A 27,523-nucleotide genomic window follows, 5' to 3' on the forward strand; every position below is an offset into this window, starting at 1 on the left:
CCCCCCCTCTTTACTCCCAATTTTCCCATTCTTTACTGCTAAATAACCAACAATTTTTCCTTTTACCACTTTTAATTAGTCATCTTCTAATGTTTTCAAAGGGTACAAATATGCAGAAGTATAAGTCCTAATCGAATTAAAATTTGTAATGGGAGTACATGTAACTAAGCATATAACTCCTGTATCTCTTCTCATTAAATGAATTGCTTAGCATAAATTTAGTTCATTTTAGTGTTGGAAAAGACATTCAAAATCAGTAGTTTACGTGTTTTACTTATTACAATCAATTCCAAAAATACAAATCCATTGATTTAGCGAATAGTTGTCAACTGATCACGCCCAACTATGCCTTATAAAAAAGACTAAGCGATCGATACAAATATAATCCGGTTTACAAGTCCGAGACGAATCCCACAGAGAACTAAGGCTTAGCTACAGCTGTTCGCTATCACCAAGAAGACAAGCGTGGACAATTCCTAACGTATAGATATTAAGATTCTTATGTTTAACTAATTAACTAACAAATTAAAATAGTAAATTAACAACTAAAGATACTAAGGGTTAGAGACAAGATTAAGGAGGTCTAGAGTTATGATTTCCCCTATTGTCGGAATCCTTCCCGCTACGTTTTGTATAAATTCGCCTAAGTATTCACTACCGATCATGAGCGCTCTGACTGTCGTAACTCTCTCCCGAGTAATTACCACAATTTACTAGATATATTCTCTCGAATTACGCTAACTGGCATTAAATACGGCTCGCTCAGATCGCACCCAAGGTTTCGTTATCCCTAATCCCACCTTTAAGCCCTTCGTATTGATCCCTCATATATGTTAGGAGTGATGTTGTTCAACAACTGCCAAAATATGCACTCTCTCCCGAGTAATACACACTAAATAGGCACAGTCGATTGAGAGTTATTCAACCAACCACAATAATAATATAGTTGAACAAATAGAGAAAATACTATGGCTAATCTATATTAACGTAACAAGAAAATCATCCTTCAATAGGTTCCATCAAAACCCTAGATAACAAATTAGCTATTCATAATAGTATGAAAAACTACAATACTAGAATTCATAACCAATAATGAAAATAGGAGGAAGGAAGTGAAAAATTCGTAGAAGAATTCTCCACCTTGCTACTAATGTGTTCTTGCCTCCTTCGGTCGAATCCCCAGTCTCCTTAGCTTCCTTAGGTCTAAATTATGTCAAAAGTCCTCAAAATACCATTTTTCCATGTACATATACCAAGCAGGGTTGGGCCCAAACAATTATACCTTCTCCTACGCGAAAAAGGACACTTTTCCCGTACATGACGTGCGCGGCCGCGGTTGGACCGCGCATATCCACTTTGATTCTGCCTGACGAGTGCGGCCTGAGTGCAGCCGCTCACTTGACGCGCACTTTTTACCCTGTTTTGTTGGGAATTTGGAAAAATGTAAAACATGAAAGTTGTAGCCCTTTGAGTTAGCTTTCCAACCATGTATTGTGGAGCCCAAATGGAGTTCTGAGCGAAAAGTTAATTGCATTTTACTAGACAGTGTGCAATATGCCTACTCGATTCGCCGTTCATTCTTAATTATCATCCGTTGATCCCCGAACACGATCCCGGCTTAATTCCTTGAGCTTTTACTCAGACTTCAAAACTCTAAATCACTTGAATCATTCCATAACATCTACATAGCTCGGAATTACTCCTACAAGGCATAAAACACACCATTAGTGCAAAACACTAGCGATTAAAGCTCAAACTCAATTAAAGTGCAATAAATTGGAATGTAACAATCGACTAAAATACGTAATTATATCCTATCATCATCAACAAATCAATCAGCTTTAAAGTCGATCTCAAAATTCCTAATCAAAAATTCCCTTCCATTCAAGAAACGTATTAACTGAACTTCTTTTTATAAATGTTTTAAAATTGTGCAGATGTTACATGTGGTGAAAAAGGAGTACTAGCAACCATGCAAAAGGAACAAACCAATCAAGAAGATCATATTCAAGATCCATTCATGGATTCATCAAAGAAAACCCCATCAGAGATTGAAGAAGAATCTCAAAACATTGCCTCTGAAACTTCCACACTCACCACAGATTCACCAAAATTCCAAGAAGAAGAAGAAAAAGATTCAGAAAACAAAACGAAACAAGAAAAAGTTAACATCTTTGAGAACAATTCTTCTTCTTTTTCTTCTTCCTCTTCATCTTCATTTGGCTCAAAGAAAACCAAGAAGAAAACTGAGGATCATGTTAAAGAAAATGGAGAAAAGATTAGTACTACTCCTAGTTCAGAAAAGCCATCGAAAAATCCAAGTTTTAATAAGAGTAGAAGTTATTCAAATGGAGCTTCAAGTATTTTCAGGAATTTGATCACTTGCGGAGCTGTGGATACAAATGATTCTGGAATCATTCCAATTCGAAAAAGTAGGCCTTCCTTTAGTAGCTCTGGTGAAAAAGCAGTGAGTTTTTCGTCTGAGATTTATAAAGCTGAGAAAGTTGGAGGATCTCAAAGGATTTTTGGGACTGCTTGGAATCAACAGCATCAACATACTAATGGAAGGTAATTTTTTGCATTTACATTTTCACTTATTTATCAGATTATTCCTTTTTAATTTCTTAGCGTATATTAGTGATTGGTTAATTAAGTTCAATTCAGAATATTTATATAAAAAAGAGTGTGTTCACAAATAATACACAGTTGATATCGCGAGAACAGAAATGTTATGGATAGTACATGAACAACAATGATATTATCCTTGACATTGGCATGGGCGTATCCAATGTAGAGGCTACGGGTTTGCGCATATCCAGTATTTTTGTCCCAATTTTTTTTAAAATATGTACATATAATAAATTTTGAACTCATTAAATTTGACGGGATATTGAACTCATAAAATTAAAATCCTGAATTTGCCTTAGGACATTGGTGTCATATTGCTTGACATACATTATACTCCCTCCGTTCACTTTTACTTGTCCATTGTTAACTTTGCACACCCCTTAGGATATAACAAATAAAGTGCAGAACTTATCATGATACCCATATTAATTGGTGTATCGTCTTAATGGATTTGGAAAATGATTTGGAATGCGTAATTCATTAAGGGCAAAACAGGAAAAATAAATTGTTTTTCTTTTAATATTGCGAAAAGTGATAAGTGCAAATAAAAATTTACTTTTAGAATACTTGACAACTAAAACTGAAAAGAGGGAATACTTTTCTTTCTAACATTGATGTAGTTGGTTGACAGTTACTGTATTTAATGAATAGATTATATTTTTTCGGTTGAGAGCATAATATAAGTACTCTCTTCGGTCCAAAATAAGTGATTTTTTGGCCTTTTTCTTGTGGTCCTAAATAAGTGATTTTTCCAGATTTCAAGAATGAATTAATTATTTTTTTCCTACATTGTCCTGGGAGTAAATAGTGTTGGAATATGTGTTAGGAGTGTTTATGTGAGATAGTAAAGGTTAATATGGTCAATTCTATTGCTAATTAATGCTAAAAGATGAATTTCTTAATCTGTGTGAAAACATCCAAAAAATTACTTATTTTGAACCAGAGGGAGTAGTTACTAGTACTAAATATGGGTGCACTTTTTATTAAAATCATTTTCTTGTCAAATGATGGAGTACTTTAAATTTAATGTGGATTAATTAATTGTGGGTTAAAATTTGATTGCAGGAAAAGTTGTGATGGGGCATACAGTTCGTCAAAGAACAAAAATGAATTTGGTAGTCGTAGATCAGTTTCTGCTAATTACAAGCCAGTCAATGTACCCAATTGCTCGTAAGTTCCTTGGCAATAACTATACATATCAAAATATTCCTTATTACATTCTCGATAATCATAGTCAAAATTTTGAAGTTTGAGTGCCTTTAAAATTAAGACGTACATAGGGACTTGAAGAGTGTGACATTTTTTTTTAACCTCCTGTCTTTTCTGTTCCTTATCGTGAATCTACAACGGCAAAATTCTTGCACAAATACACAAAGTTCCATATCACATTCTACTTATTGCTATAAGCAAAGTACTTCCTCCGGTCGAGACCAATTTGCTTTTGACATACTCATTAAGAAAATATTAAATTCTAGACGAAAGTAGTTAGCGAGGCTAAACTACCTTTATTAAATGTTGCACCATAGTTATATTAGCACTTATTTCTCTTCTCAAATGTGAGGAGTAAATGACTTTTTAGGGATATGTACATAAGGGTAATTTTGAAAAAATAAAAATTGAATCTTTTTTTGATTATATAAATGGATATTTATTTTGAACTAAAATAAAAAAGTAAATTTGTCACTTATTGTGGACTGGAAGGAATAATATTTTTGAGCTCAAGTGTTTAAGTAGTTTTTTTGGAGGTACCTTGGTGTATGCGATAGCTTTAGCATACTTTCATTATTCCTCCTAATATTTTTTATGTCCCACTTACACAAATCAAGAGTAACTTTGCCGATCAAGTCTTAAATAGAAGAGAAAATTCCATAGCTTTTTCTGAGTTGCGTGTTTAGTTCTTACAAAGAAAAATCGTAATTCTTATTATATTGCCTGTCTAGAATTGGAGTGAGCTAGCAGACTTCTTCCATCTTAAGTATTATTCCTTACCAAAAAAAAATTAAAAAGATAAAGCTAATTGTAATCAACCACCCAGCTAACCCGAGTCAGCCAAAAGAAAACTGGTAAATGGTAACCTTGTGATTAAGACCCTAATATGTTTTACTAGATCTATCTTCTGTGCCAAATCAACCAAAATGGGAATCTGTAGGTCAAAGATTTATCTTTTTTAGTTTTACTTTGACCTTTTCAGTCCACTTGGCCAAAAAATAACTCTTTGAATATGATTTTACCTTTTTCTTCTTTGTGTAGAAAAAAAAAGACAAAAACGTCAGCAGTATTAAATTTATTACTGTGGTTGCAGGCAATGTGGAAAGCCATTCAAGCCAGAGAAACTTCATACCCACATGAAATCCTGCAAAGGGATGAAAGCTCTGGCAAAGGGTTCTAATTCTGCTACTGAGAAGACTTCCAAAGATGCATCAAAAGTGGATTCTGTTTCTGGAACCTATTTGACTCATTAATTAAATGCCAGCTTTCATTTTTTTAAATTATCTTCTTCAACTTCTTTTTGAATTAGATTTAAGTTTTTTATTAAAACTTTGACAAGCCTTCTGTGTAAATTTTTGAGTAAGAAGGTCCACAGGCAAAATTCCATGCAATTCAAGAATGTAGAAGTCAAGTCTCCTTTACTTGCTTTCAGTAGTTATAATCCTGGTTTTCAACCTTAATCTCAAGTTCTAAACTATACTCATTGCTGAAGCTCAAACTACTATATACAAACCAAATTAATCGAGCCAATGGATAAGGAATACCGGATGATTAAACAGAAAAAAAAAAAAGAAAAAAAAAAAAAAAAAGGGGCTTAAACTTACCAAATGACAAATGAATTTTGATGGTTGAAGGCAACAAAAATACATAGGAGGCAGTGAATATTTGGAGACATAGCAAACTTGTCAATGTGGTAAATCTTCGATTTAAGTTGAGTTTCCCAATTCAAAGAAGCAATGAAGCTAACTTCTATACAATTGGATACTGAATCACTAGCTACATCTACTCTCTTAATTTCTTAGAGCCTCTGCTAAGTTAATGCTACAGCAGTCAGAAAGATGAGACCATCAACTAGGTATTGTGTTAATGACCATATTCATGTTTCCAGGAAATATCTAAATCTGATGGCATCAGTAGTTAAGACCATCGCTGATTACTTACCTCCAAGAATGGAGGAGTCAATATGATCAAGCAAAAACCTATATAACTTCTTTCTTAATCCCTCTACTCTCTCATCTACTCGGCTTCCTAACTTAACCATGTCGTCCAACCACTGATTGACCCTTTTCAGCTGACCAAGAAGACCTGGAATTTCAGAATTCCCTTCCACGGTATTCAGCCCAAATCCCTTGTTCAAAGAATCTTCTAAAAAGTTCAAGAACCAAGCACGAGACGAAGCAAGCAACTTTTCAGATAAAATTGCAGACTCCTTCAGCCCACTCCCTTTGGACCATTGTTCTCTTTCAGTTTTCGTCCTTCTTATAGCTGGTAAATGCTGCTTCGAATGAGATACTGATCTTCTTCCACTAGAATCATGACCAGATGGCCCATTGGTTTTAGGGCTTTGCTTGTTTTTAGGTGACTGGTTCTCTGCTTCACTATTCTTTGGATTGTTTTCTAATATAATATAATGAGACTTCTCATTATCTAAATTCCCCTTCTTGCCTTCCTTTATGAACAAACAGAAACTGGAAAGCTCGGAATCAATTGCAGCTTGAATCCAAGAGGCTGCATTCTTATTTGTAAAATTATGGCAAATTTCTGGAAAGGGATTCGGCAGACAGAACTTGTCACTGCCTTTTGCTTCAGGAGTTCTTCTCGTCACCAATGATTTTACAACAGCCGCTGCTTTCTGCATGTTTTCATGAAGGTTCAAATATTGCTCCACCAGTTGTCCAGCAGGTACTTTCTTCGATGATTCACACAGTTCTGCAAACATACTGTAAAGAGGTAGCTGGTAAGGAAAGTGTCTTACCTTTTATGTCTTAAGGACTGAACATAATTCAGAAAAAAAAGAAGACGTTATCACCGCAGTGGAGATTTTATATCACAATATCAATTCAAGACGGTATTCAGATAATAACCAATCCTTGGCACCTGAAGAGTGTTTCCCTTAAAATTCAATCTGATGATTACTTTTGGGTAATTATTCATGTGCATAACACGAGCCAATGGGAAATTGTTAAAGAAAGGTATACATTGATCCTAACAGTCTTGCATGGAACCTATATATAAACTATGTACCTGTTGCAAGATAACATTGTAGTATGAGCACTCAGGTTGAGCGACATGTAGTGAATTAAAATGAAAGTACATAATCAAGATTGGGGCACATAGCCGTATAGTAGAGCTAAGCAAACAAGACATTACGTGGAATTTATTTATGAATACACACCAATAAATGATGTATCTCATTTTATGCTCAAAAGGTAGAGCTTACATTCCAGTAGTCTCAAGTCAAGTATCCATATAAATACATGTGAAGTAAGTAGAGACATCAAAAAGAAAAGATGAACTATTTACCTCATGCACTGGATTACACCTTCAGCAGCAGCAGATTCTTCTAGTGCATGCATAGCAGACAGAAACACGACATTCCTATAACTCGTAACTTCCTGAAGATTATAATTCGCAATTTGATAAACAAGCATAATACTAACATAGACTAAAAAACTACAACTTCATATTCCTTATGTACCTTGCCAAGATCACGAACCGTTGATGGAAGTGAACTCCATGAAATCCTAGAGTCGGACCAATTCTTAAAACTGAGTGCCACCTTAGTCAGATTGCATGGAAGAGTCTCATCTTGTAAAAGGTCTAGATCTTTTCTAGTGGGCTTGGTAACTGATCTTGGCGAGACAATAATATTCTTGTTTGTAAGTGGTGAAATACTTGCAGTTGAATGTCTTGGTGTTGAAACTTTGTCAAAAGAAGGCTTTTTCACAGAAGGAAGCTGCAAAATATCGACTCATCCAATTCAAACACAATCAACACAACATAGGCGTGAATTTTTCTTAATAGGACTTGGTCAATATAAAATGACCAACTAAAATTTCAGATTCTTCAGATAAAAACAGCATTAGTAACATGATTCCTGATGATTCACTATCCGCGTTCTATAAGATACTATGAGAAGCCATACAGGAGCAAGCCATGTAACTACAGGATACAATTCTTAGCATTTCCAAGGTGACGAAATAGCCAGGTAACTTGAGCTACAACATTGTGTTGCAGTATCAGGATTTAGCATGAACAGATTGATCCAGTAACCAATCCATCCGTCCATCCATTATCGAACCGAAAGAACCTCCACATTTTTAGGGTTTAAATCTAATCCAGATATGAACTTAATTAATCTGATCTCTTTGAAGAAACAGACAAGGACAGTGAAATTAACCTAGTGCATCATTGTCTGACCATTTCTGCCCTAGGTATAATACTAGAATCAGCGCATTGACCTAAAAAGAGGAAGGGAAAAAAAAGGACCCTCCTACCAAACACAGCAGTAATGGTAAAGATAAACAGTAATAATAATGCAGTTGATAACAACATTAAAGCACAAAACTAACACCTAAAAAGTAAAACTTTACTACTTTCTCAAACCTAAAATAAATGAAGTCAAATTCTGCCAAAAGCCCATCAAAAACCTACAAGTGGGGTAACTTACAGAATCCGAACCCGAGAACCCGCTTTTGGATTTGGACCTAGGTGTAGCTCCAGCACCATTTTTCTCACCGGGGCTCCGATCCCATCCTTTTCTCACTGAATCCAAACTCAATCTCCTCATCTCTAACCCTTCCACTTTCCCATTTCCAACGGACTGCCTTCTTGATTTTATATCCCTATCCTCACTCACAACCACTCTGTTCACCTTGGTTTTAACCTCGACCCGTTTCACTTCAGCATTTTTCTTCCCCCTTTTCGGGTCGGGTCGGTTGCGGGCAGTCAAAAAATCACTGGAGATCAAATCTTTAGGATCGCCAACACATGGACGCCTCTTGGGAACCGGCTTCACGCCACGAAGAACCGGAACAGGGGAACCGGAGTCAAGCCGGTTCACGTGAATGAACTGACCGAGCTGGATCTTGTCACTCAGTATCAAATCAACATCTTCTTCTGATACAGAAACGTACGCTGAATGCTGAGAATCTGATACCCTTAGATAAAATCCCCTGCTTTTCCATGGATCATCACCAAGTGATGGAACTATACTGATTACCTGAAAACCCCATTAAATAAAAAATCAAGAAATGTCCATAACAACGTGTTAGATATGTATAAATGCACCTAATAGTAAAATTTAGTTTTTGAAAGGAGCTTAAAATAAGGAGGCACGTGACTTGCCTGAAGAAGAGCAGAGCGGTGCTCACCAGCAACTTTGGTTTGTTTATCATCGAGATGTTGCAAGAGTTTAAGCAAAATACCAGGCGTTAGAGACGCCATTAATATTACAATGAGGAAGAAGAGGAACAAAGTTCAGAAACTGAAGCAAAAAGAACAAAGAAAGAGTAACAAACATGGCAGTGTAAGAAGAGAAGGGGTAAAAGGGAAAGAAACAAATGGAATAGCAGCTGCAAGATTTGAGAGAAGTGGAGGGGGTATAGGGAAGAGTGAGTTTAGAGGGGGAATCTCAAAACGGTGACATTGGAGGGAGAGCTAAAGGACACGTGTCAAACGGGGATGTGGTCTTTAGCTGACAGAAAGTTGCAGAAATAAGAAGAGAGAGAGGGAGGGAGAGAGGGGAATCAGGAATGGGCGCAGATATCAGAGAGTACATCCAGAAGCCCAGTAGTAAAAGACAAGATTCAACTAAAAAGGTAGTAGTATGCTCCTACGTGACACTGCCAACTATTATTTGTTTCAACTGCTCGGTTTTGGATTCCCTAAATTATTAAATGTGATTATTTTGTTCCTAAGTTTTTGGAAAAAAAGAGTTGGGAATAATTGTAAAAAAACTTTATAAACTAAGGAATTTCTTCATTTTATTTCATCACCTAGCATACTATGCTTAAGTTAGCAAAGCAAAATCTATATTAACTTGGCCGTAATGCGCATTGTTGTTCAATTTTTGGCGACAACTCATATTTGTAAGTAGTCATCACTGCTTATTAGCTAGGCCAAAATTTTCCATAATATTTTTGTTCACATTATTTTTCATTAAAAGGAAAAAAACTACTTTTCCCACTTACGTTTTTCTCTGATTATTCATTTAAAATAGTTTCTAAATTTTAGTCGAGTTAGATAGTGAGACAAATTGGCCAGAAAATATTTTATGGAAAATATATCATAAGAAATGAAACCAAACTAAAGGACAAAGAGGTACTTCAACAAATGATACTCATGATACGATTTATCCAACAGACGGAGAAAACCATAGACCCTAGTCAAGATAGTGACTCTTCAATTGTGGTAACCTGACATCTTTTATATTGAATACCGGGAATTTTTTGATAGCAAAAGATTTTGAGTCAGTTTGGATTAGCTGATTTGAAGTAACTGATAATTATTAGGTGCTGAAAAATACTTTTAAATATTGAAACTGATTTAATAAATAAGCAGTTACGTGTTTGGATACAAATGCTGAAATTGATAATAAGTTGCTGCAGCATTTGATAAAAAAGTGCTGATAAGCTATTTTTCTGTTAAAATGACTTGAATAACCTTAGAATTGTTTACACTTATAAGGGCATCATTTCTTCAAAATTTTAGATTCCAGATCGATTCAAATACAAAATATTCTATTTGTCATTTTATTTTAAATACAATTGTGATTAGATAATTATGATAAATACAATTTATTTTATGATAAGCATATAGTCATAAGTTATTTATAATTAATAAATTGACAAAAGTTTCTCAGTAAAAAATAAATCTATATAAAATAAAATATTTGAAGAGAAACACCGTCTTCATCACCACAACACTTAGAAAGGAATATACCAAAAATTTGATACGTCCTCGTTTATTACATACAGTTCAAAGATTAATACACAATCACATAGATACAAATATGCAAAGGAATAGAGAATTTGCTTACCTCAAGTAGTCAATGACACTGCAGACATGAAGAGGCGGGGGTCTAGGTTGAAAAAACACGTGAGGCAGTGAGTATCGATGTAGGAGTTTTGTTTTGAAAGGAATATTTTTGGGATAAAATAGTAAAATTCTTGGTCAAACTTAAAGTGCTTATAAGCTAAAAATTCATAAGCTAGGGGTGACCAGCTTATGGCTTTGGCTTATTTTTGGTTTATAAGCACTTTTAACTTTACCAAACACGTAATAAGTCAAAAAGTGCTTATAAGCTAGTTTGACCGGCTTATAAGCTTAGCCAAACACCCTCTTTATTCTATTTTGAATCTTCTTTTTTCCTTCTTGATGGTCAGTTAGTAAGTTGTAGTTTAAAGAAACTGGCCCTAGTAGTTACTAAAAGTTGCATACACCTCCCATTTCTTTTTTCTTTTACTATTCTTGCGTTCTCTATTCATAGGCCTTTCCGTGCATCAATAGCCACTTTTAAACCCGTTATTTAAAATATATTCATAATTTATAATGTATTTAAAATTAGTCAATTTACCCAAAATTCAGGACTAAGTATCTTGAATTTGGAAATTCAGGACTTAGTGTCTTGAATTTTTTGAGCTGCTAATTTGAAATTCAGGACTATAAGTATCCTGAATTTTTGACTACTAATTTAAAATTCAGGACATAAGATTCGAACTTTTGGACACAATTTTCAAAACTTTAGGACACGATGTCCTGAAGTTTGAACTTTGAGGTACTCTAGGATGTCGTGTTCTGAAATTTGAGCGAAATTGGCTAATCTTTATATAAATTTTAAACTGTGGATATATTTTAAACAACATGCTTAAAAATGGCTACCTGATGTCATTTCCACCAAACATGAAGGAAAAGAAATCAAAAACATTTAGCTGGCATTTGAACATAGATTTGGTTGAAACTCAAAAAAGAATTTTTGAAGTTGTGTTGAAAAATATTTTTTGGAAATTGAAGTTATGTTTGAACATGCATTTTACTTGAAAAACTGTGAAGTTTCGTTAGTGGAAGGGCCAATTTTTGGAACTTGAAAAATTTTCTTCAAAGTTTTTTCAAAAAAATGGCTAATTTCCTTAAACAAACAATGTTTTAATTTTTTTTAGTTAAAAGGTAGCCAAAATTTATATCCAGCCGAGAGCTTAATAATCTGAAAAAGGCTAGCAATAGTTAAATATATTGATGATTCCCATGTGCTCAAAAAAGTCCGTCTATCTCTTAACCCTATACGATTCTATGATCTATAGCATATAATTTCCTTTTAATTTCTAAACTACAATTTTACCATTTTTTTCGAAAAGTTTAATCTTTTCTTCGATGCCATTAGAAAACAAACTGTATAGAAAGAACGAAGGTTCATATCAATTAGCTATTCATCATAGTTTATAAATTGATTTCATGGTAGTAATACATGTATTATAAGCAAAGACAGATCCAGGATCTAAACTTTATGGGTTCAACCTTTTAGATTTATAGCATTGAACCATTATATTTTTAAAGTTATGGGTTCATATATATTATTTATTGTAATTTTAATATATTTTTACACATAAATTTATATTCCACAATGAAAGTACTAAATTCAGTTGAACCCGATACTAAAGGGCTGTATCCGCCCCTGTAATTATAAGAACATTTCTTTCTAAATGGGCACTGCCCTCTTGTTGAGCCTTTAGTAATTGCTTTTCATTCTCATGCTCTCTTTTTTTTTTCTTGAAAAAACAGCTTACAAGAACAATATTTATATAATCGTGTCACTTATAAAATAATTATAGGTAATTTTAACCATAAGCATTAATTAATAATTTAATAAATTGTTAGCTATCTTATAATCAAAAGTTAAACTGTATTAATAGGGTAAAAATTTCTTGATACCATTAGCAAATATAATTTAGACCGTCAAGTAAAAGTAGATGTGAGTTGGATCACCGATAATTCGGTCAATTTTTTTTCTCTATCTGGTTATTCCATTCTTTATTTTTTATACAAAAAAAAAAAATCCAGTGTAATCATACAAAGTGGGGTTTGGGAAGGGTAGTGTGTATACAGCCCTATCCCTACCTTGTGAAGATATATCTTCGGTATAGGGAAAGCATAGTAACATCACCATTTTTTATTTTTGATAGTTTATGTCGAAAATTAGAAATAACTAGTTTTGTTCAAAATAAAATATTGATTGGGTTTCACTCTTTTAGCCCTTTTAGCACAATCTTTAACGGTCCATCTTGAGTTTAGCTCATTTTGAGTCATCCATAGTTACTCCTATCTCATTCAAATAATAACCTAACTTTAGACGAGTTGAGCATATTATATAAGCTTAGGCTAATATTGACACATCTTGCATCAAGAGAAATAAAACAGGATTTTTAGGGTAACAATAAGTATTTACAAATAACTAGTCTTAGGGTACGCGCTTTGCGCGTGTACCTATTTCAAGGGGTACACAATTTTAAAAAAATTACATAATATGTTTGAGTTATAAAATAAAAATTTAAAAACGATAAATTTTTGAAAATAATGAATGTTAATTTCACTTAGCTAACTCAATGAAAAAAAAAGCGTGCTCCACAAAAGTCCTAAGATGCCTTATTGTGACTTCAAAATTAGTTTTTTTTACCCAATATACAAAACACATAAACCACAAAACATAATTTTCAAATAAACAAATTTAAAAGTTAAATCTTTTGTTATTTTAGAGATTTGAAAATAAAGAGGTTGTCCTATATCATAGAAAAAATCTATGGTAATATGATGCAATATCTAAAATGATTAATGTTGAATTAATATTTTACAAAAGTAATTTAATATAAAAAAAATACAGTGAGCTATCATGTGTTGAAATAAATGTGAGCAGAAACAAAAACTAATTATAAAATTAATTCAATTTAGAATGCATTTTGTTCAATTTGACTCTTAATACTACAGAGTAACTGTTTTGCTTTATTTTTGATATCGTCCATTATCATTGCTTCTATAAAAATAAATTCATCTAGCCTAAGAGTTTTCTCAACTTGAAAAATAAATTTACTTATATAATGAATTTGAAGAAAAAATTGAATTGGATACTTTTAATTTCTAATTAGTTAATTAATATAGAAATTAATTATTTGTTCTCAACCTTAAAGGAAATAATTTTTTTGTTGATTCAAATTCATATTGGATCATCCAAGCTTTAAATATTTAAATGTGACATTAATTTTATCCAAACATTTATAACATGAAAAATTCTAATACCCTTTGAAGTCTGAATTAATATTAATTTATCTAAAGTTAAATTTAGTTAGATACTTTTTGTGATATACTTTAAGTGCCTTAATGTTTGAGTTCGAACATTGTTTGAATAAGAACAAATTTAATAGTCAAATCTTAGAGTTAATTTTAAAGTATTAAAATAATAACTTATCTAATGTTAATTTATCTTCAAAGGATAAATTTATTGATCATTATTGGCATAGCGTCTTCTTGCTTTGATAATAGTAAGTAGTAAGTATATATTTGCAAAACAAAGACAACGTAATATGAATCAATTTAGATTTCGAAGAAGGATGAAATCGTTAACAATCAACGCTTCAAAAGGGTTGAGTTTTTTACTATTAATTTAAAGTAAAATTTAATTGATTTAAAGTCCTAATTTTTAGGTATATAATTCAAATTAGGAAAGATTTAATAACTAAATTTAAACGGATTTTCAAGTCCTTATTATAAGGGAAATAATTAAATAACTATTTTGTCTAATATAAAATTTATTTTTAAAGGATAAAAAAGACGAACGACATTTCGCTAAGAGCCTTCGTGCTTTTAATATAATATAGATTTACCAGATTGATTATGTGCATAGGCGAAAGAGATCGAGTATAACATAAATTATAAGCAAATTTGCTACCGAGCAAAACATTAATCTTTATACATCTATGCATTGCTAGGAATGACAAATATCTGGAATGGTAATGCTGAGAACCTATGTACATCTACGGTGTGTCTTAGTATTTAACTTTTTCCATGTTAACGAATACTAGTTATGTTCTTTCTTCTTTTATGTTCATACGTCTACTTCCTAGTTTATTTTACTACTAGNATAACATAAATTATAAGCAAATTTGCTACCGAGCAAAACATTAATCTTTATACATCTATGCATTGCTAGGAATGACAAATATCTGGAATGGTAATGCTGAGAACCTATGTACATCTACGTGTGTCTTGATTTAATTTTTCCATGTTACGAAATACAGTTTAATGTGTTTTCCTCTTTTTATTGTTCATAGTCTATTCCCAGTTATTTTATACAGTTGCTTAAAAGTTTCCTGAAAGAACACGATAAACTAAACACATTAGATTAGCGCTTAAACTGTAAAATGAGAACTTACTTGTTCGAGTAGCGGAAGCGGAAGGAACAAATGAATCGTAGCTGGAATTATTGGTCGACGGTGATTGTCACGGTATGTCGCAAGAAATCGCATATTCCATAGTCCAAAGCTTAATTGGAACTGAGAGAGAAGAGCGTAGAAAAATACTGCAAAGAATATCTTTTATTGTACACCGTATGTTGTTATTACTGTGTTCAAAATCAGAAAATCAGAGAAGTAAACAAATGTTAGTTCAATAAACAAATCGTAAAATAATTTCGAGCCCACTGAATTCACAGTATGTCCTTAAGGAATTTAACCCCCTCACAGTTGCCCAAGGTATACCGATTAATTTCTCTCAGGATAGAATAGAATAACTATTCTGTGATAGCGGCACTATAAATCACAGAACTTCAGCGAACTCAAGAGACGGAGCAAATCACACTCGACACTTATTTAATTTTCAAATAATGCAACAATATAGAAAAGAGAGGAGAAATTTTCAGATTTTTTCATATTTGAAAAATGAGCCCAAGCCTCTAAATTTATAGACAATGAAAGGGTGAGATGAAGAGGTACAATCTAAGAGGTGCCTCTTCCATTTCCCATCCACACCCCTTAATAAAAACGCAACAATCCCCCACATGAATGGGGAATGGACATATGTGGAAAAAAAACATGCATGAAAATATTGTGTGATTCGCAAGTAAGGATTAATCGCATCTGGATAAGTAGGTTTACCTTTGAACTTTCCGTAGTGAACTTATGTCGGATATACTCGGTCAATCGGTAGATTTGATATCCTTCAACCATCGAGCTTTGGTGTATACCTAGACAAACATAAGCCACACAATCAATCCTTAACTGTCTTTGGTTCTCACGGTTGTGTTCGTTTCAGCCATGAACACCGCCTAGTTTCATGAGTGCTTAGACAATGGGCCTTTACTTTCATTCCCCTTAAAGCGGCTAACACTTCACACTCACATAGGTGATTTCTAAACGTGTAATCCTATAGACACACTATCTGGTCATATCCTGCCAGACTTAGCAAATCATTAAAAAGCTCTAAGCTTTATTGACTCATCCAAAAGCCTTAATGCTTTAACTTGATTTCTGAACATTGTCTTCATCACGAGAATGGGTTGAGTTATTTGAAAATGTTGAACCGTCATTCATAACTTTGTTTGATCTCTTTGAACCTAGCTCTTGGGATCTCCAGTCTACTAGGTAGAGTTACCGCCATGATGACTTGTCCTAGGCTTTAGCTCCATTCCCTTCGATGATCTTTCAACTGCCACCCTAGATAGGCCTTTTGTAAGTGGATCCGATACGTTATCTCTTGACTTTACGTAGTCAACCGTGATAACACCACTAGAGAGTAGTTGTCTAACGGTATTGTGTCTCCGTCGAATGTGACAAGATTTTCCGTTATATATAACGCTCCTCGCCCTGCCTAATGTCGCTTGACTATCAGAATGTACACATATAGGTGCCAAAGGTTTGGGCCAAAAATAAAATATCTTCCAAGAAATTCCGGAGCCATTCAGCTTCTTCACCGGCCTTGTCTAAGGCTATAAACTCAGCCTCCATTGTAGAGCGGTCAATGCACATTTGTTTGGACGATTTCCAAGACATCGCTCCTCCACCGACTATTTAGAATCGGTTGAACCAGTGATCTAATTTGCATCACTATACCCCTCTATTATCGCGGGATACTTATTGTAGTGCAAAGCATAATTTGGGGGATATTGTAAATACTTCAAAACTCGTTTCATTGTCAAGAAAGTTCAATGCAAACTATCTTATGTCGTAGACTAATATGTCTCGACTTTCGATTGCATATCAGATTATTGACTACACTTAATGTAGTAATAGTATATTATAACAACAGCTGGAATGATTGGCATCAGTTGTGGCCACACCCTTTTAATATATAACACAGTTATCAATCACTCCGTCATTTTCAAGCATTTGTATGTTATTTATTCATACGCCTATATGATATGCAAATTATAGCACCTCCATTCATGAAACAAATCCAACTTGCAATGGATTTTGGTCATGTTTATCGATTGGTTCACCTCATTATAGACCAACGTATTAATTACGTTCGTTCATGAACGGTCATGTTTATACAAAACATACAAATACACTTTTTATGAAAAATTGCAACCTTCCAGGTGACACCTTTCATAAAAGAGCTAAACATTATAAATGTTCAAGAAAGAACAAATCATTTCTGTAAAGGCACGTAAACAACTTTCGAATTTGTAGTTTCATCACTAGCCATCACTAAGACTGAACAAGTAGTGAATTCACTGACTACCATATTAATATCCTTAAGGATTCGTGGGGTTCGAAGAATCATATCATCTAGTTCTTCTAAATAATATAGACATCACGTCTACCTTAGCTTTTGTTATGCATAATCTAAATGCCCCCACATTTCACATGTTTCATGTGCATTTTCTATCAACATAGAATTCATATATAACCAAATAATGACCACATAATTTAGAGCATTCTTAATGTAAATACACTAGTTTGAAATCATTTGACAATATTTTCTAGTCAAATTTTGCATGCCATTGTTTAGATGCTTGTTTTAGTACATAAAGTAACTTAACAAGTCGACACACCTTCTTTCTTTTTCCAGGAACCACGAACCCTTCAGGTTGTTCCATGTAATTTGTTCCTTCAAATCTCTATTTAAGAAGGTTGTCTTTTACGTCCATCCGATGAATTTCAAGGCCATACACGGTGGCTAACGCTATTACCATTTGAATAGATGTAATTCTCGTTACGGGTGAGTATGTGTCCAAGTAATCAAGACCTTCTCGTTGTCTTAATCCTTTGGCAATCAATCTTGCCTTATATTTGTCAATAGTACCATCAGCTTTTATTTTTCTTCTGAAAGTCCACTTAGAACGCAAAGGTTTATTTCCTGGAGGAAGATCAACCAATTCACAAGTATGATTACTTGATATGGGTTCTATCTCACTATTGATTACCTCTTTCTAACATTGTGCTTTCTAGCAAGACATTGCTTCTTTAAATGTTTGAGGCTCACTTTCTAACAAGAATGTCAAAAAATCTGGTCCAAAGGAAGTAGTTGTCCTCTGACGTTTACTACGTCTTGGATTCACCTCAATAGGTGTACTTTCCTTTGCTTCTTCCCGAGTTCGCTTAGATTTTCACTAGACGACTCACATTTCTTTTTATAAGGATAAATATTCTGAAAGAATTCAGCATTATCTGATTCGGTTACCGCATTAATATAAATGTCGAGATTTTCTGAATTATGAATCAGAAAACGATATGCTTCACTATTTGTTGCATATCTTATGAAAACAGAATCAATAGTTTTCGATGCGATTTTTATCCTTTTTGGGTATAAGAACTTGCACTTTACCCAAATACCCCCCACACTTGGAAATATTTCAAGTTGGATTTTCTTCCTTTCCATTTTTTCATATGGAATGGATGGGGAACACAAATGAGTATTCAGTTAGCTGTAAGCATAGCTTCCTCCCCCACAAGTTTTGGATAAACAAGAACTTATCAACTAGGCATTCATCGTCTCCTTTGACATTCTATTTTTTCTTTTCGTAATTCCATTAGATTGCGGTGACTAAGGGGCGATCATTTGGTGAATAATTTCACATTTTAAACAATTCTTCAAAAGGAGATTCATATTCGATGCCCCTATTACGTTGTAGAGCCAACCACAAGAACTCTTATTTGTGTCACTGATCGCTGCCTACTCTGCACCACTAAAAAGTAGCGAGAGCGGGTCGCAATAGCTTTTACCCGAATAGAGGTCGGGATCGATTTCCTCAGGGAGCTAGTAGTGGAGTTGGATTTTCTGTCTAGTCTAGAGATGTGTTTGTACTCCTAATGTCACTTCAAACATTCTTGGATTTTGATTTTATAACTACTATGATAAAACTAATGATTAACGCTAAATTATGCTACTAGAATATTGCTAAGTTGTATCTAATGGGAAGAAAGGCACTAGGGTCGTGACACTGCCCAGGTGGCTAATTGACGGGTAGATGTTACTAAGGATAGATTGACATATTTGGAGCTTATGCTATAACCGTTGCACAATTGTACCTACTCTCACACCTCTCGGTAGAGAGAGTGATTTTGCCCAATTGACTCTCTCGAGACCAATTGGGTAGGCCAATTAGATCAAGCAACTAGGGTTCAAGTAGGGTGATTACTCTCTCGAGATTTAACCCGTTAATTGGGACTATCATTTCTCATGAGTCCATCCCAATTCCTTGTTGGGTCAATTTTGGGGTCATAAACTCTCTTTCTCAAGAAGAGTCAAATCCACAAAGCTTGAATCAGTGTTTGCAACCACCAATTCTTAAATAAAAACATAAAATCAACCCAAATAACAAACACCCATAATCAATCTAATCCTAGATGGCAACACCCATCAATTACCCATGTAGACATGTAATTTTTGACCCTCCCCAAGATTTTTTATATTTTAGCATGTAAATATTTAATTTAGGCCTAATAGCGCTATTTCAATTAATTTTGACGCTTTTACTTTATTTTAGTACAAGAAAAATGAAAATTACAAAAAATATTTTAGTTTATATATTTTTCATAAATTTTGAAAAAAATATAAAAAATAGTACCCTATTTTTATCTTTATATAATTTCGAAAATAAAAAAAATATATAGTTTCATGTCTAGTTCAATTAATTAGGATTAGCTTTGGCATTGTGTAGTATTTCTATCTTATTTTTAAAAAAAATACAAAATAAAAGAAAACAGTCATTGTGTAGTCTAGGGACCCTTCTAGACCCTTTTTTTTGGGATAAAAAATAAATAAAAAAGATCCTAAGGACTTAACACAAAAAACCTAGGGACTAATGGGCAAAATACACAAAAATACACCTAGACCTAGACTCTACCTATAAATAATACTTAAAAAATCTGAACAAGGGAGAAGAATCTCGGAAGAGAAAAAAGATCCTAGCGCCGCACAGACCCACCACCCTCCTGTCATCGTCTTCTTCAACGCCAACCACAAGAGCCCATCGTTTCTGCTTCCTCTTCCCCGATTTGAAAAACCAGAAAAATCAAAGAGGCCCTCCCCCATCGATCTCCTTCAACCATCCAAACGACCAGAGACCCTTCAGCAACAGCTGCTTCACCACCTGACCCCGCCGTTCACACCACCCCTGCAACCCATCGCCATACATAAACAACCAGACATACCACTCTCATCAATAGAACCATCGTTCCCGCCTTCCTCGCACCCTGGAGAACAACGAAAGGCAGAAGAGAGAAAGGCTCAGATCTGGAACGGAAAACAGAGGGTCTGAGAGAGGAATCTTAGGAGGTGGTCGTTTTCTCAAAAAATGTTGTTTATCATCTTTGATTTCGGATTTGGTTTAAAAAATGGATGCGAGTTTGAGGTTTGAAGCTGGTTCGTCGCCGTCCGAGGTTCACGGTGGAATTCTTTGTTGCTGTTACAATTTGGATTCGACTTGTAATTGCTCTACAAATCAAACTGGTTAAAGAAATATTGCTCAGGTCAATCCCCTCTCCTTTATATCTCGGTGTTTATGTCCGGAATTCGATTAAAGCTGGAAATTAATTGCTACTGTCGTTGCGTTACGTGTCCGTTTGAGTTTCCGATTTGAATTCCGATCGAGATCGTTGGTATAATTCCCATCTGGTCAGTTGTTCCAGCTTCGTTTTTCTGTCCGTGTTTCAACTTGTGCGAATGTCTGATTAGGTTAACCTGTCGATCAACTCTAGGCTGAGCTTCTAGTGAAAAACTAAGCCCTACCTTATAGATTTAATCTGCTGTTTGCAATACTTGGCCTTTTTCTTCTNGTGGTTAGTCCAGGAACAAGCAGGGTTTTCAAATGGAAATTAGTTATCATGACAAGTGAAGGAGCAATAGACGCTAGGGCCAAGGTCAATGGTTAGGTCAAGAAAGAACATCATATACACGGAGTGGGGGGTGATAGACGTGCTTTGGGGTTCATATGAGGCATAAAGGTTGGGGAGGCAGCCGCAATTCACAAAAAGAGACCCTCCCCCATCGATCTCCTTCAACCATCCAAACAACCAGAGGCCCTTCAGCAACAGCTGCTTCACCACCTGACCCCGCCGTTCACACCACCCCTGCAACCCATCGCCATACATAAACAACGAGACACACCACTCTCATCAATAGAACCATCGTTCCCGCCTTCCTCGCACCCTGGAGATCAATGAAAGGCAGAAGAGAGAAAGGCTCAGATCTGGAACGGAAAACAGAGGGTCTAAGAGAGGAATCTTAGGAGGTGGTCGTTTTCTCAAAAAATGTTGTTTATCATTTTTGATTTCGGATTTGGTTTCAAAAATGGATGCGAGTTTGAGGTTTGAAGCTGGTTCGTCGCCGTCCGAGGTTCACGGTGGAATTCTTTGTCGCTGTTACAATTTGGATTCGACTTGTAATTGCTCTGCAAATCAAACTGGTTAAAGAAATATTGCTCAGGTCAATCCCCTCTCCTTTATATCTCTGTTTTTATGTCCGAAATTCGATTAAAGCTGGAAATTAATTGCTAGTGTCGTTGCGTTACGTGTCCGTTTGAGTTTACGATTTGAATTCCGATCGAGGTCGTTGGTATAATTCCCATCTGGTCAGTTGTTCCAGCTTCGTTTTTCTTTCCGTGTTTCAACTTGTGCGAATGTCTGATTTGAAAACAGTGCATATGTTTGATCTGTTCACTTGGTTTTCTCCTATTTTACTGCTTATGAAATTATAGAATTGTGTTGTTTCTATGATGGTCCAAAAATCAGTGGGATTGAGTTAGCTAGCTGATTTTGATTTAGATAATATAGAAATCTACTTGAACTTTCATTTGGTGTCCTTATATATTTCCACAGTATGATCGCTTTGGAATCAAGTGACTCTTATCGTGAATACGAGTGAATCAGTGGGGCGGAGGCTTGGAATTGGTATAGAAATACATTGCTTGTTGCTTTCAAGAGTTGGATTCTATGAGTTGTTGAACGAATCTGTGGATAATCGTGACCAAAAATTGCTGTTCGTTTGTTAATGAGTGAGATTATAGTGTTGGCATTACTATTTCCTCATTTAGTCATAAGAACTAATAGGTTTTAAAAAGTTAAGTGGCTATGGCTTTGAAACGCAATAGGGGCTACATTTACAATGGGATAAAATGGCTAAAATCATTTTCTGTGTTAACAGGCCGTTTTTCCATCTGATTGTCCATCTGATTGTTGGAAGTGAGAGTTGTAGGAATTAAGTTTATGTATATTAACCTAATTTCAGTTGTTGTAGTATCTCAATGACCTTCTCTGCATATTAGTTCAAATTGCTAGTTTTATAGAAAATTTGAGGCGTGCCATGCCGAATAAAATCTCAATTGCATGGTCCTCATTTAATTAATCTCGTATCGATCCTTAGAATTCGAGGTGTGCCGTTTAGCGAATTTTCATGGCCTCCCGCAAAGTTAATAATACGCTAGTTGCTTTAGGCCCGACATTTAGTAATATTACCTTCCTAAACTCGGGTGCACATTTATGTGACCCAAATCCAAATCCCAACGAAGTTGAAATGTGTCAAAAATCACGGGTGCATTTATGTGACGTGGTTCGAGACGTATTTTAATGACGTTGCAATTTTCCTTAAAATTAAATAAAAGCGGTAAATAATCCTAAAAGTTGCACTATAGGATGACTGTATTAAAATCAGATAATCAAGCCAGATATAACAGTTGAGCGACCGTGCTAGAACCACGGAACCCGGGAATGCCTAACACCTTCTCCCGAGTTAACAGAATTCCTTACCCGGATTTCTGGTTCGCGACTGTTAAACAGAGTCAAACCTTTTCCTCGATTCGAGATTCAAACGGGTGACTTGGGACACCATAAATCTCCCAAGTGGCGACTCTGAATCTCTTAATAAAATGAATCCCGTTTCGATTGTCCTTTAATTGGAAAAACTCCCTTTATTATATCCCTTACGGGGGTGTAGTAGTGAAAAAGGAGGTGTGATAGCTCTGGCGACTCTGCTGGGGATACAAACCCAGAACTTCGGTTCAGGGTTCAGAATTCGAGCTTAGATATATTGTTGTATTTGGCTTTATCTGATTTTCCTACATGTTTCATGCTAAATGTGCTAAATGCTTTACCGCGTTGATATTATGTGCATTGTATATAAACTGTGACGAAACCCTTCTCTTCTCATCTCCGGGGATGTGCTCACTGGTGGAGACTCCCTATTCTGTTAGTGTCATACCTTACAATAAGAAAGAGGCCGAACAAGTTACTAAGCCGGATGGCCTTTTGGTTCCCGGTACGTAGCCCCCTCCTCGACTCGAGTTGTCCGCTCGGGTACACAGTCTAGAACCTATACCCAGGTTCTGAACCTAGAATAACTTGACCTCATGCCGGATCCCTAGTAGGAACGCTTATTTGCATCACGTGCATATGACTTAGGGGACTCAACACAGGGATTGGGTCCGTCTTGGACAGGTGTACCCGGAATAATGGACCATCCTGATGCATCCTACTTGTGCATTTATCTGTTTTGGACTCGCATGCTGACCGGCTTTGAATATCTGGAAAAATTGAAAAACAAGAAGGGGAAAAGAGAAAATAGCAGTGTAGAGAGTTAATTACCCATATTAGAAAAACCAATGTCCAAGTACTGCCGAAATTCTGTCGGATTTTTGAGAAAAATGAAAGAAAAAGAAAAGTTTTTTTTAGTTTGTTTTGTTTGCCAATGGAAAAGAAAAAAAGAGTTTTATTTTCAAATTAGTTTGTTTTATTTTTTTTTGCCACTGAAAAAAGAAAATATAAAAAGAGTCTTGCTTTCAGAAATAGTGTATTTGTCAACAAAAAAAAAGAGAGTTTTGTTTTCGAAAATAGTTAGTTTTATTTGCTCGAACTACGCCAGTTTGATTCCCACAGGGTGTGGGATACGTAGGCAACCCCCATCGGGTCCAACTTCCCTTTTGCAAAAGTAGCCAAAAAATAACAAAAGTTTTGGTTTTGTCATGAATAAGTCAGGTGAGGCCATTCTTGTCTAAAACAAGCCGCATGTCCCTAAAAGGACGCCGGAAGGCTGTTTTTGCGAGAACAGCCACCTTGGGTCATTTTCAACGGTTAGCGGGCACAGCCTTAAAATCTTCTCCTCGAAGTGCTGAAAGGCCGTATCTGCAAAACCGGCTGTTTGTCTTAAATTGGAAATTTGAATAAACAAATAGTGTCATTTTTCCTTTTTAGGTCAAAATTAGTGATTAAATCACCTTAATAAATGTGCAGGATGAGCACGATTCAAAATGAAACTTTCTCAATCATGCATAAAATCCCTTTGGAGTTGCGTCTGTGGTGGAACGACCTAGGAGGAGAAGGGCAAGATGAAGTCAAAAAATATTTGAAAGGGCTTACAGGTTTGTTGGAGATTGTGCCTCAGGGAGACATTATCAGAGCATTGGTCACATGCTGGGACCCGGCACACAACGTGTTCCATTTTTCGGACTTTGAACTTACCCCGACCTTAGAAGAAATAGCTGGCTACATCGGAAATGATGAGGTTCCTTTAAGACATAAGTACTTGGTTACCCCGAAAACTGTAGCTGTGCACAGATTCTTAGACTCACTGAAGATAAGCAGGACGGTCCACAACAAAGATTTGGCGAATGGCTTTTGTACTCCACACTTCATATATCACAGATATGGCCACATAGGAGGGTTCAACAACCCAAAAAACAAGATATATAGCAAAGGAAACCGCCAAAAATGGGAAGAACATAGACGTTTTGCTTTTATGGTGGTCTTTCTGGGGCTTTTGGTATTTCCAAGAAAAGACGAAAACATTGACATAAAAATAGCTGGGGTCGTCAGCACTCTACTCATTTAAGCCAAAAGCACTCTCGCGCCCATGATATTAGCTGAAATCTTCCGCGCTCTTACAGCCTGCAAAGCCGGAGCAGACTTCTTCGAGGGGTGCAATCTATTGTTGCAAATGTGGATGACCGAACACCTGCGCCGTCGTCCTCAGTTCCTGAGTTATGGGTCTACAGAGAAAACATGTATAGAGGAGTTTTATGCGAGGATTAAGGGGGTCAACTTGCCCGAGGGATTCACGGGCTGGACATCATACTTTCGGTCCCTCACTGCTAGTCAAATAGAGTGGACGTTTGGATGGTTACCTGTTGATGAAATCATATATATGCCAGCAACGGGGCCGCACTTCCTTTTGATGGGTCTTAAGAGCATTCAGCCTTATGCTCCGTATCGGGTTTTAAGGCAACTCGGGAGATTCCAAATAGTGCCGAAAGACGACGATCTTAGCATCCAAGTGGTTGAGATTGGTCCTGATGGCCAGTTTCCTGAAGCAAAGGTTCGCCAAGTCTGGAGCGAATGTCAATACTTGGCGGCAAATACTTGTGTACGGGATCGATCTAAAGGAGAAGTGTCACTTGAGTATCATACCTGGTATAGAAGGGAAGTTGCATTTGGGAGGCTGGCTAAAAGACCTCACCTCCAGGATTTTGCCGAATCATCGCAAGAACAGTGAGCTTGGTTGGCTAAAGAAAATGAATACAGGGCTAAAATAGGAGAATTAGAAAAGCAAGTCCAAGACCTCCAGTTTGAAAACAACGTGCAAGCTGCGGCTGATGAGGGTGAGAGAAAGAAATTGGCCAAAGAGAATGAAGCCTTACGAGCCCAAAACCAAAAGATGAAGCTAGCGGCCAAAAATCCCGTTAGGAGTGCCAAAGATGCAAAGCTTATAGAAAATCTAAGGCAAAAAGTGAATGACTACAGTTTTGACCTCAACAAAGCAGAAAGGGAATTATCTGGGGTTCGGAAACAATTGGCTAAAAACGCGGAAGAACGGGCCCGCATGGTTATGCAGTTGAGAGAAGAATACGATAACGAGGTCACGGGATTAAAGAAAAGGGTCATTGCCACAGAGAACAAAATGATCAAACAGGCAAAAGAATTCAAAGTTGAAAGAGAGCACTGCTACACGGCGTTGGCACGATTAGAAATGGACTTGCAACAACTCCAGGAACAAAACCAGGTAGCTTAGCAGACTTTGGAGGCCAGGGTCCAACAGATAGGGCGGTTGCTTCAAGAAAAGGGCAGAATCAAAGAGAGAGTCTTTACCGTTGCTCACTACATTACTAGGAAATGCCAAGCATGCGAGAACATGACTCGCACCACCTTCTTTGCATCGGTGATGATATTTTTGAAGCAGATAATGAGTGACCTGGACAGAGTTCAAGGGGAACTTGCATATAGGCCCGCGGCGAGACCGAACGATGTCCCGTGGGCACCGGGAGCTTTAATGTATTCATGATTGTCATTTCAGTCTGTATTTCCTCTTCTACTATAGTTTGTCATTTGAGTCTCTATTTCCTTTTCTACTTGAGTCTGTCAGTTGTCTGAGTCTGTATATTCTTTTCGTTAAAAGTCAGTCAGTTGATTGAGTCTGTATTCTCATTTGAAATAGAATAGGGATGGTGGAGTCTGTAGTTCTTTTCTGCATTAGAGTGTGTTAGTTGTTTTAATCTGTCAGTTTTGAGTCTTTGTAATAGACGTATTTGCTATCAATAATACTGAAAATCCCAAAAACATTTTGCTTCTATTTTACATTTATTTTGCAAGAACTACGCTCGGTCTGATTCACGCGGGGTCGTGATACGTAGGCAATCTTCATAGGATTCGACCGTAACTAAATGAAAAAAAAGGAAAAACAAGAAAAGAATGAAAGGAAAAAGGTGAAAAACAAGAAAGGAAAGAAAAACAAAAGAGGGAAAAAGAAAAACAAAAAGAAAATAAGAAACCAAACAAAAGCAAACAAAAGAAAATAAAAAGGGAGCAAAGGAAAGAAAAGAGCGAAAAAACAATTTTGAGGAACGGAGCGAATAGGAACAAGGAAAAACCAAGGCAAAAGAAAAAAAAAAGAAAAGAGGGAAAAATAAGAGAGAAAAGCAAAAGAAAAGAGGGAAAGACAAAAAACAAACAATGGAAAACACGAGGGAAGAATGAGAGGAAAGGCATGGCAAATAAAGAAAAATGAAAGCCGGGATGACGCATGCAACCAAGCGAAGTCATAATAGAAATGGTTAACTGCTTAGGTGCATTCATTCCCCAAATGTGCGGTTATCTATCTGTTAATGCTCTAACCGCTAACAAAGTTGTTGTTGATGATGAGTTCAGGCAGGTGGTTTAGTTGGTTGGCATCCTGGCAACCCATTCCTACAACACCCGGTCAAAAAACAAACTGAACATGACAGACCAAGAATCAGATACCAGTATCATGGACCCGTCAAAAGAGGTAGACGTGGTGGATGTCAAAGCAATGAGGGAAGAGATGTATAAGTTGAGGCAGCAGATGGCCGAGATGCATCAGGCCTGGGCTAAGGGTCAGCCGGTGCCAGTTTATCCCGCCAATCCAGCATATATCCCACCTTTGGCTAAGTCCCAGGAGCCTCCTACTGTGAATT

At 36.0% G+C, this 27,523-nt stretch overlaps 2 protein-coding genes across 4 annotated transcripts in view; one reads left to right on the forward strand and one right to left on the reverse strand.

Moving 5' to 3' along the window:
• LOC109225022 (protein UPSTREAM OF FLC) overlaps positions 1-5,258 on the forward strand; it is a 10,691-nt gene extending 5,433 nt beyond the window's left edge. For all 3 annotated transcript variants that reach the window (XM_019389621.1, XM_019389616.1, XM_019389624.1), the window contains exons 5-7: positions 1,938-2,568; positions 3,694-3,798; positions 4,931-5,258. In XM_019389621.1, coding sequence (XP_019245166.1) covers positions 1,938-2,568; positions 3,694-3,798; positions 4,931-5,090 — 896 coding nt within the window. In that variant the 3' untranslated portion in view covers positions 5,091-5,258. The remainder of the gene's footprint in view (positions 1-1,937; positions 2,569-3,693; positions 3,799-4,930) is intronic.
• LOC109225036 lies at positions 5,538-9,383 on the reverse strand. The gene is made up of 5 exons (XM_019389631.1): positions 8,965-9,383; positions 8,288-8,839; positions 7,316-7,573; positions 7,141-7,232; positions 5,538-6,557 (listed from the first exon to the last, which is right to left on the reverse strand). The coding sequence occupies exons 1-5, from the start codon at positions 9,061-9,063 to the stop codon at positions 5,771-5,773; spliced, it is 1,788 nt and encodes a 595-aa protein (XP_019245176.1). The 5' UTR covers positions 9,064-9,383; the 3' UTR covers positions 5,538-5,770.

Source organism: Nicotiana attenuata, chromosome 1 (assembly GCF_001879085.1).
Source record: "Nicotiana attenuata strain UT chromosome 1, NIATTr2, whole genome shotgun sequence".
Taxonomy (NCBI): Eukaryota; Viridiplantae; Streptophyta; class Magnoliopsida; order Solanales; family Solanaceae; genus Nicotiana; species Nicotiana attenuata.

Coding starts and splice junctions, on each gene's coding strand:
- LOC109225036 (XM_019389631.1), bottom strand. CDS start 9,063: ATGGCGTCTCTAACGCCTGGTATTTTGCTTAAACTCTTGCAACATCTC. Junction 8,840..8,964: donor ACCGCTCTGCTCTTCTTCAG/GCAAGTCACGTG, acceptor TGGGGTTTTCAG/GTAATCAGTATAGTTCCATC. Junction 6,558..7,140: donor GGTGTAATCCAGTGCATGAG/GTAAATAGTTCA, acceptor ACCTCTTTACAG/TATGTTTGCAGAACTGTGTG.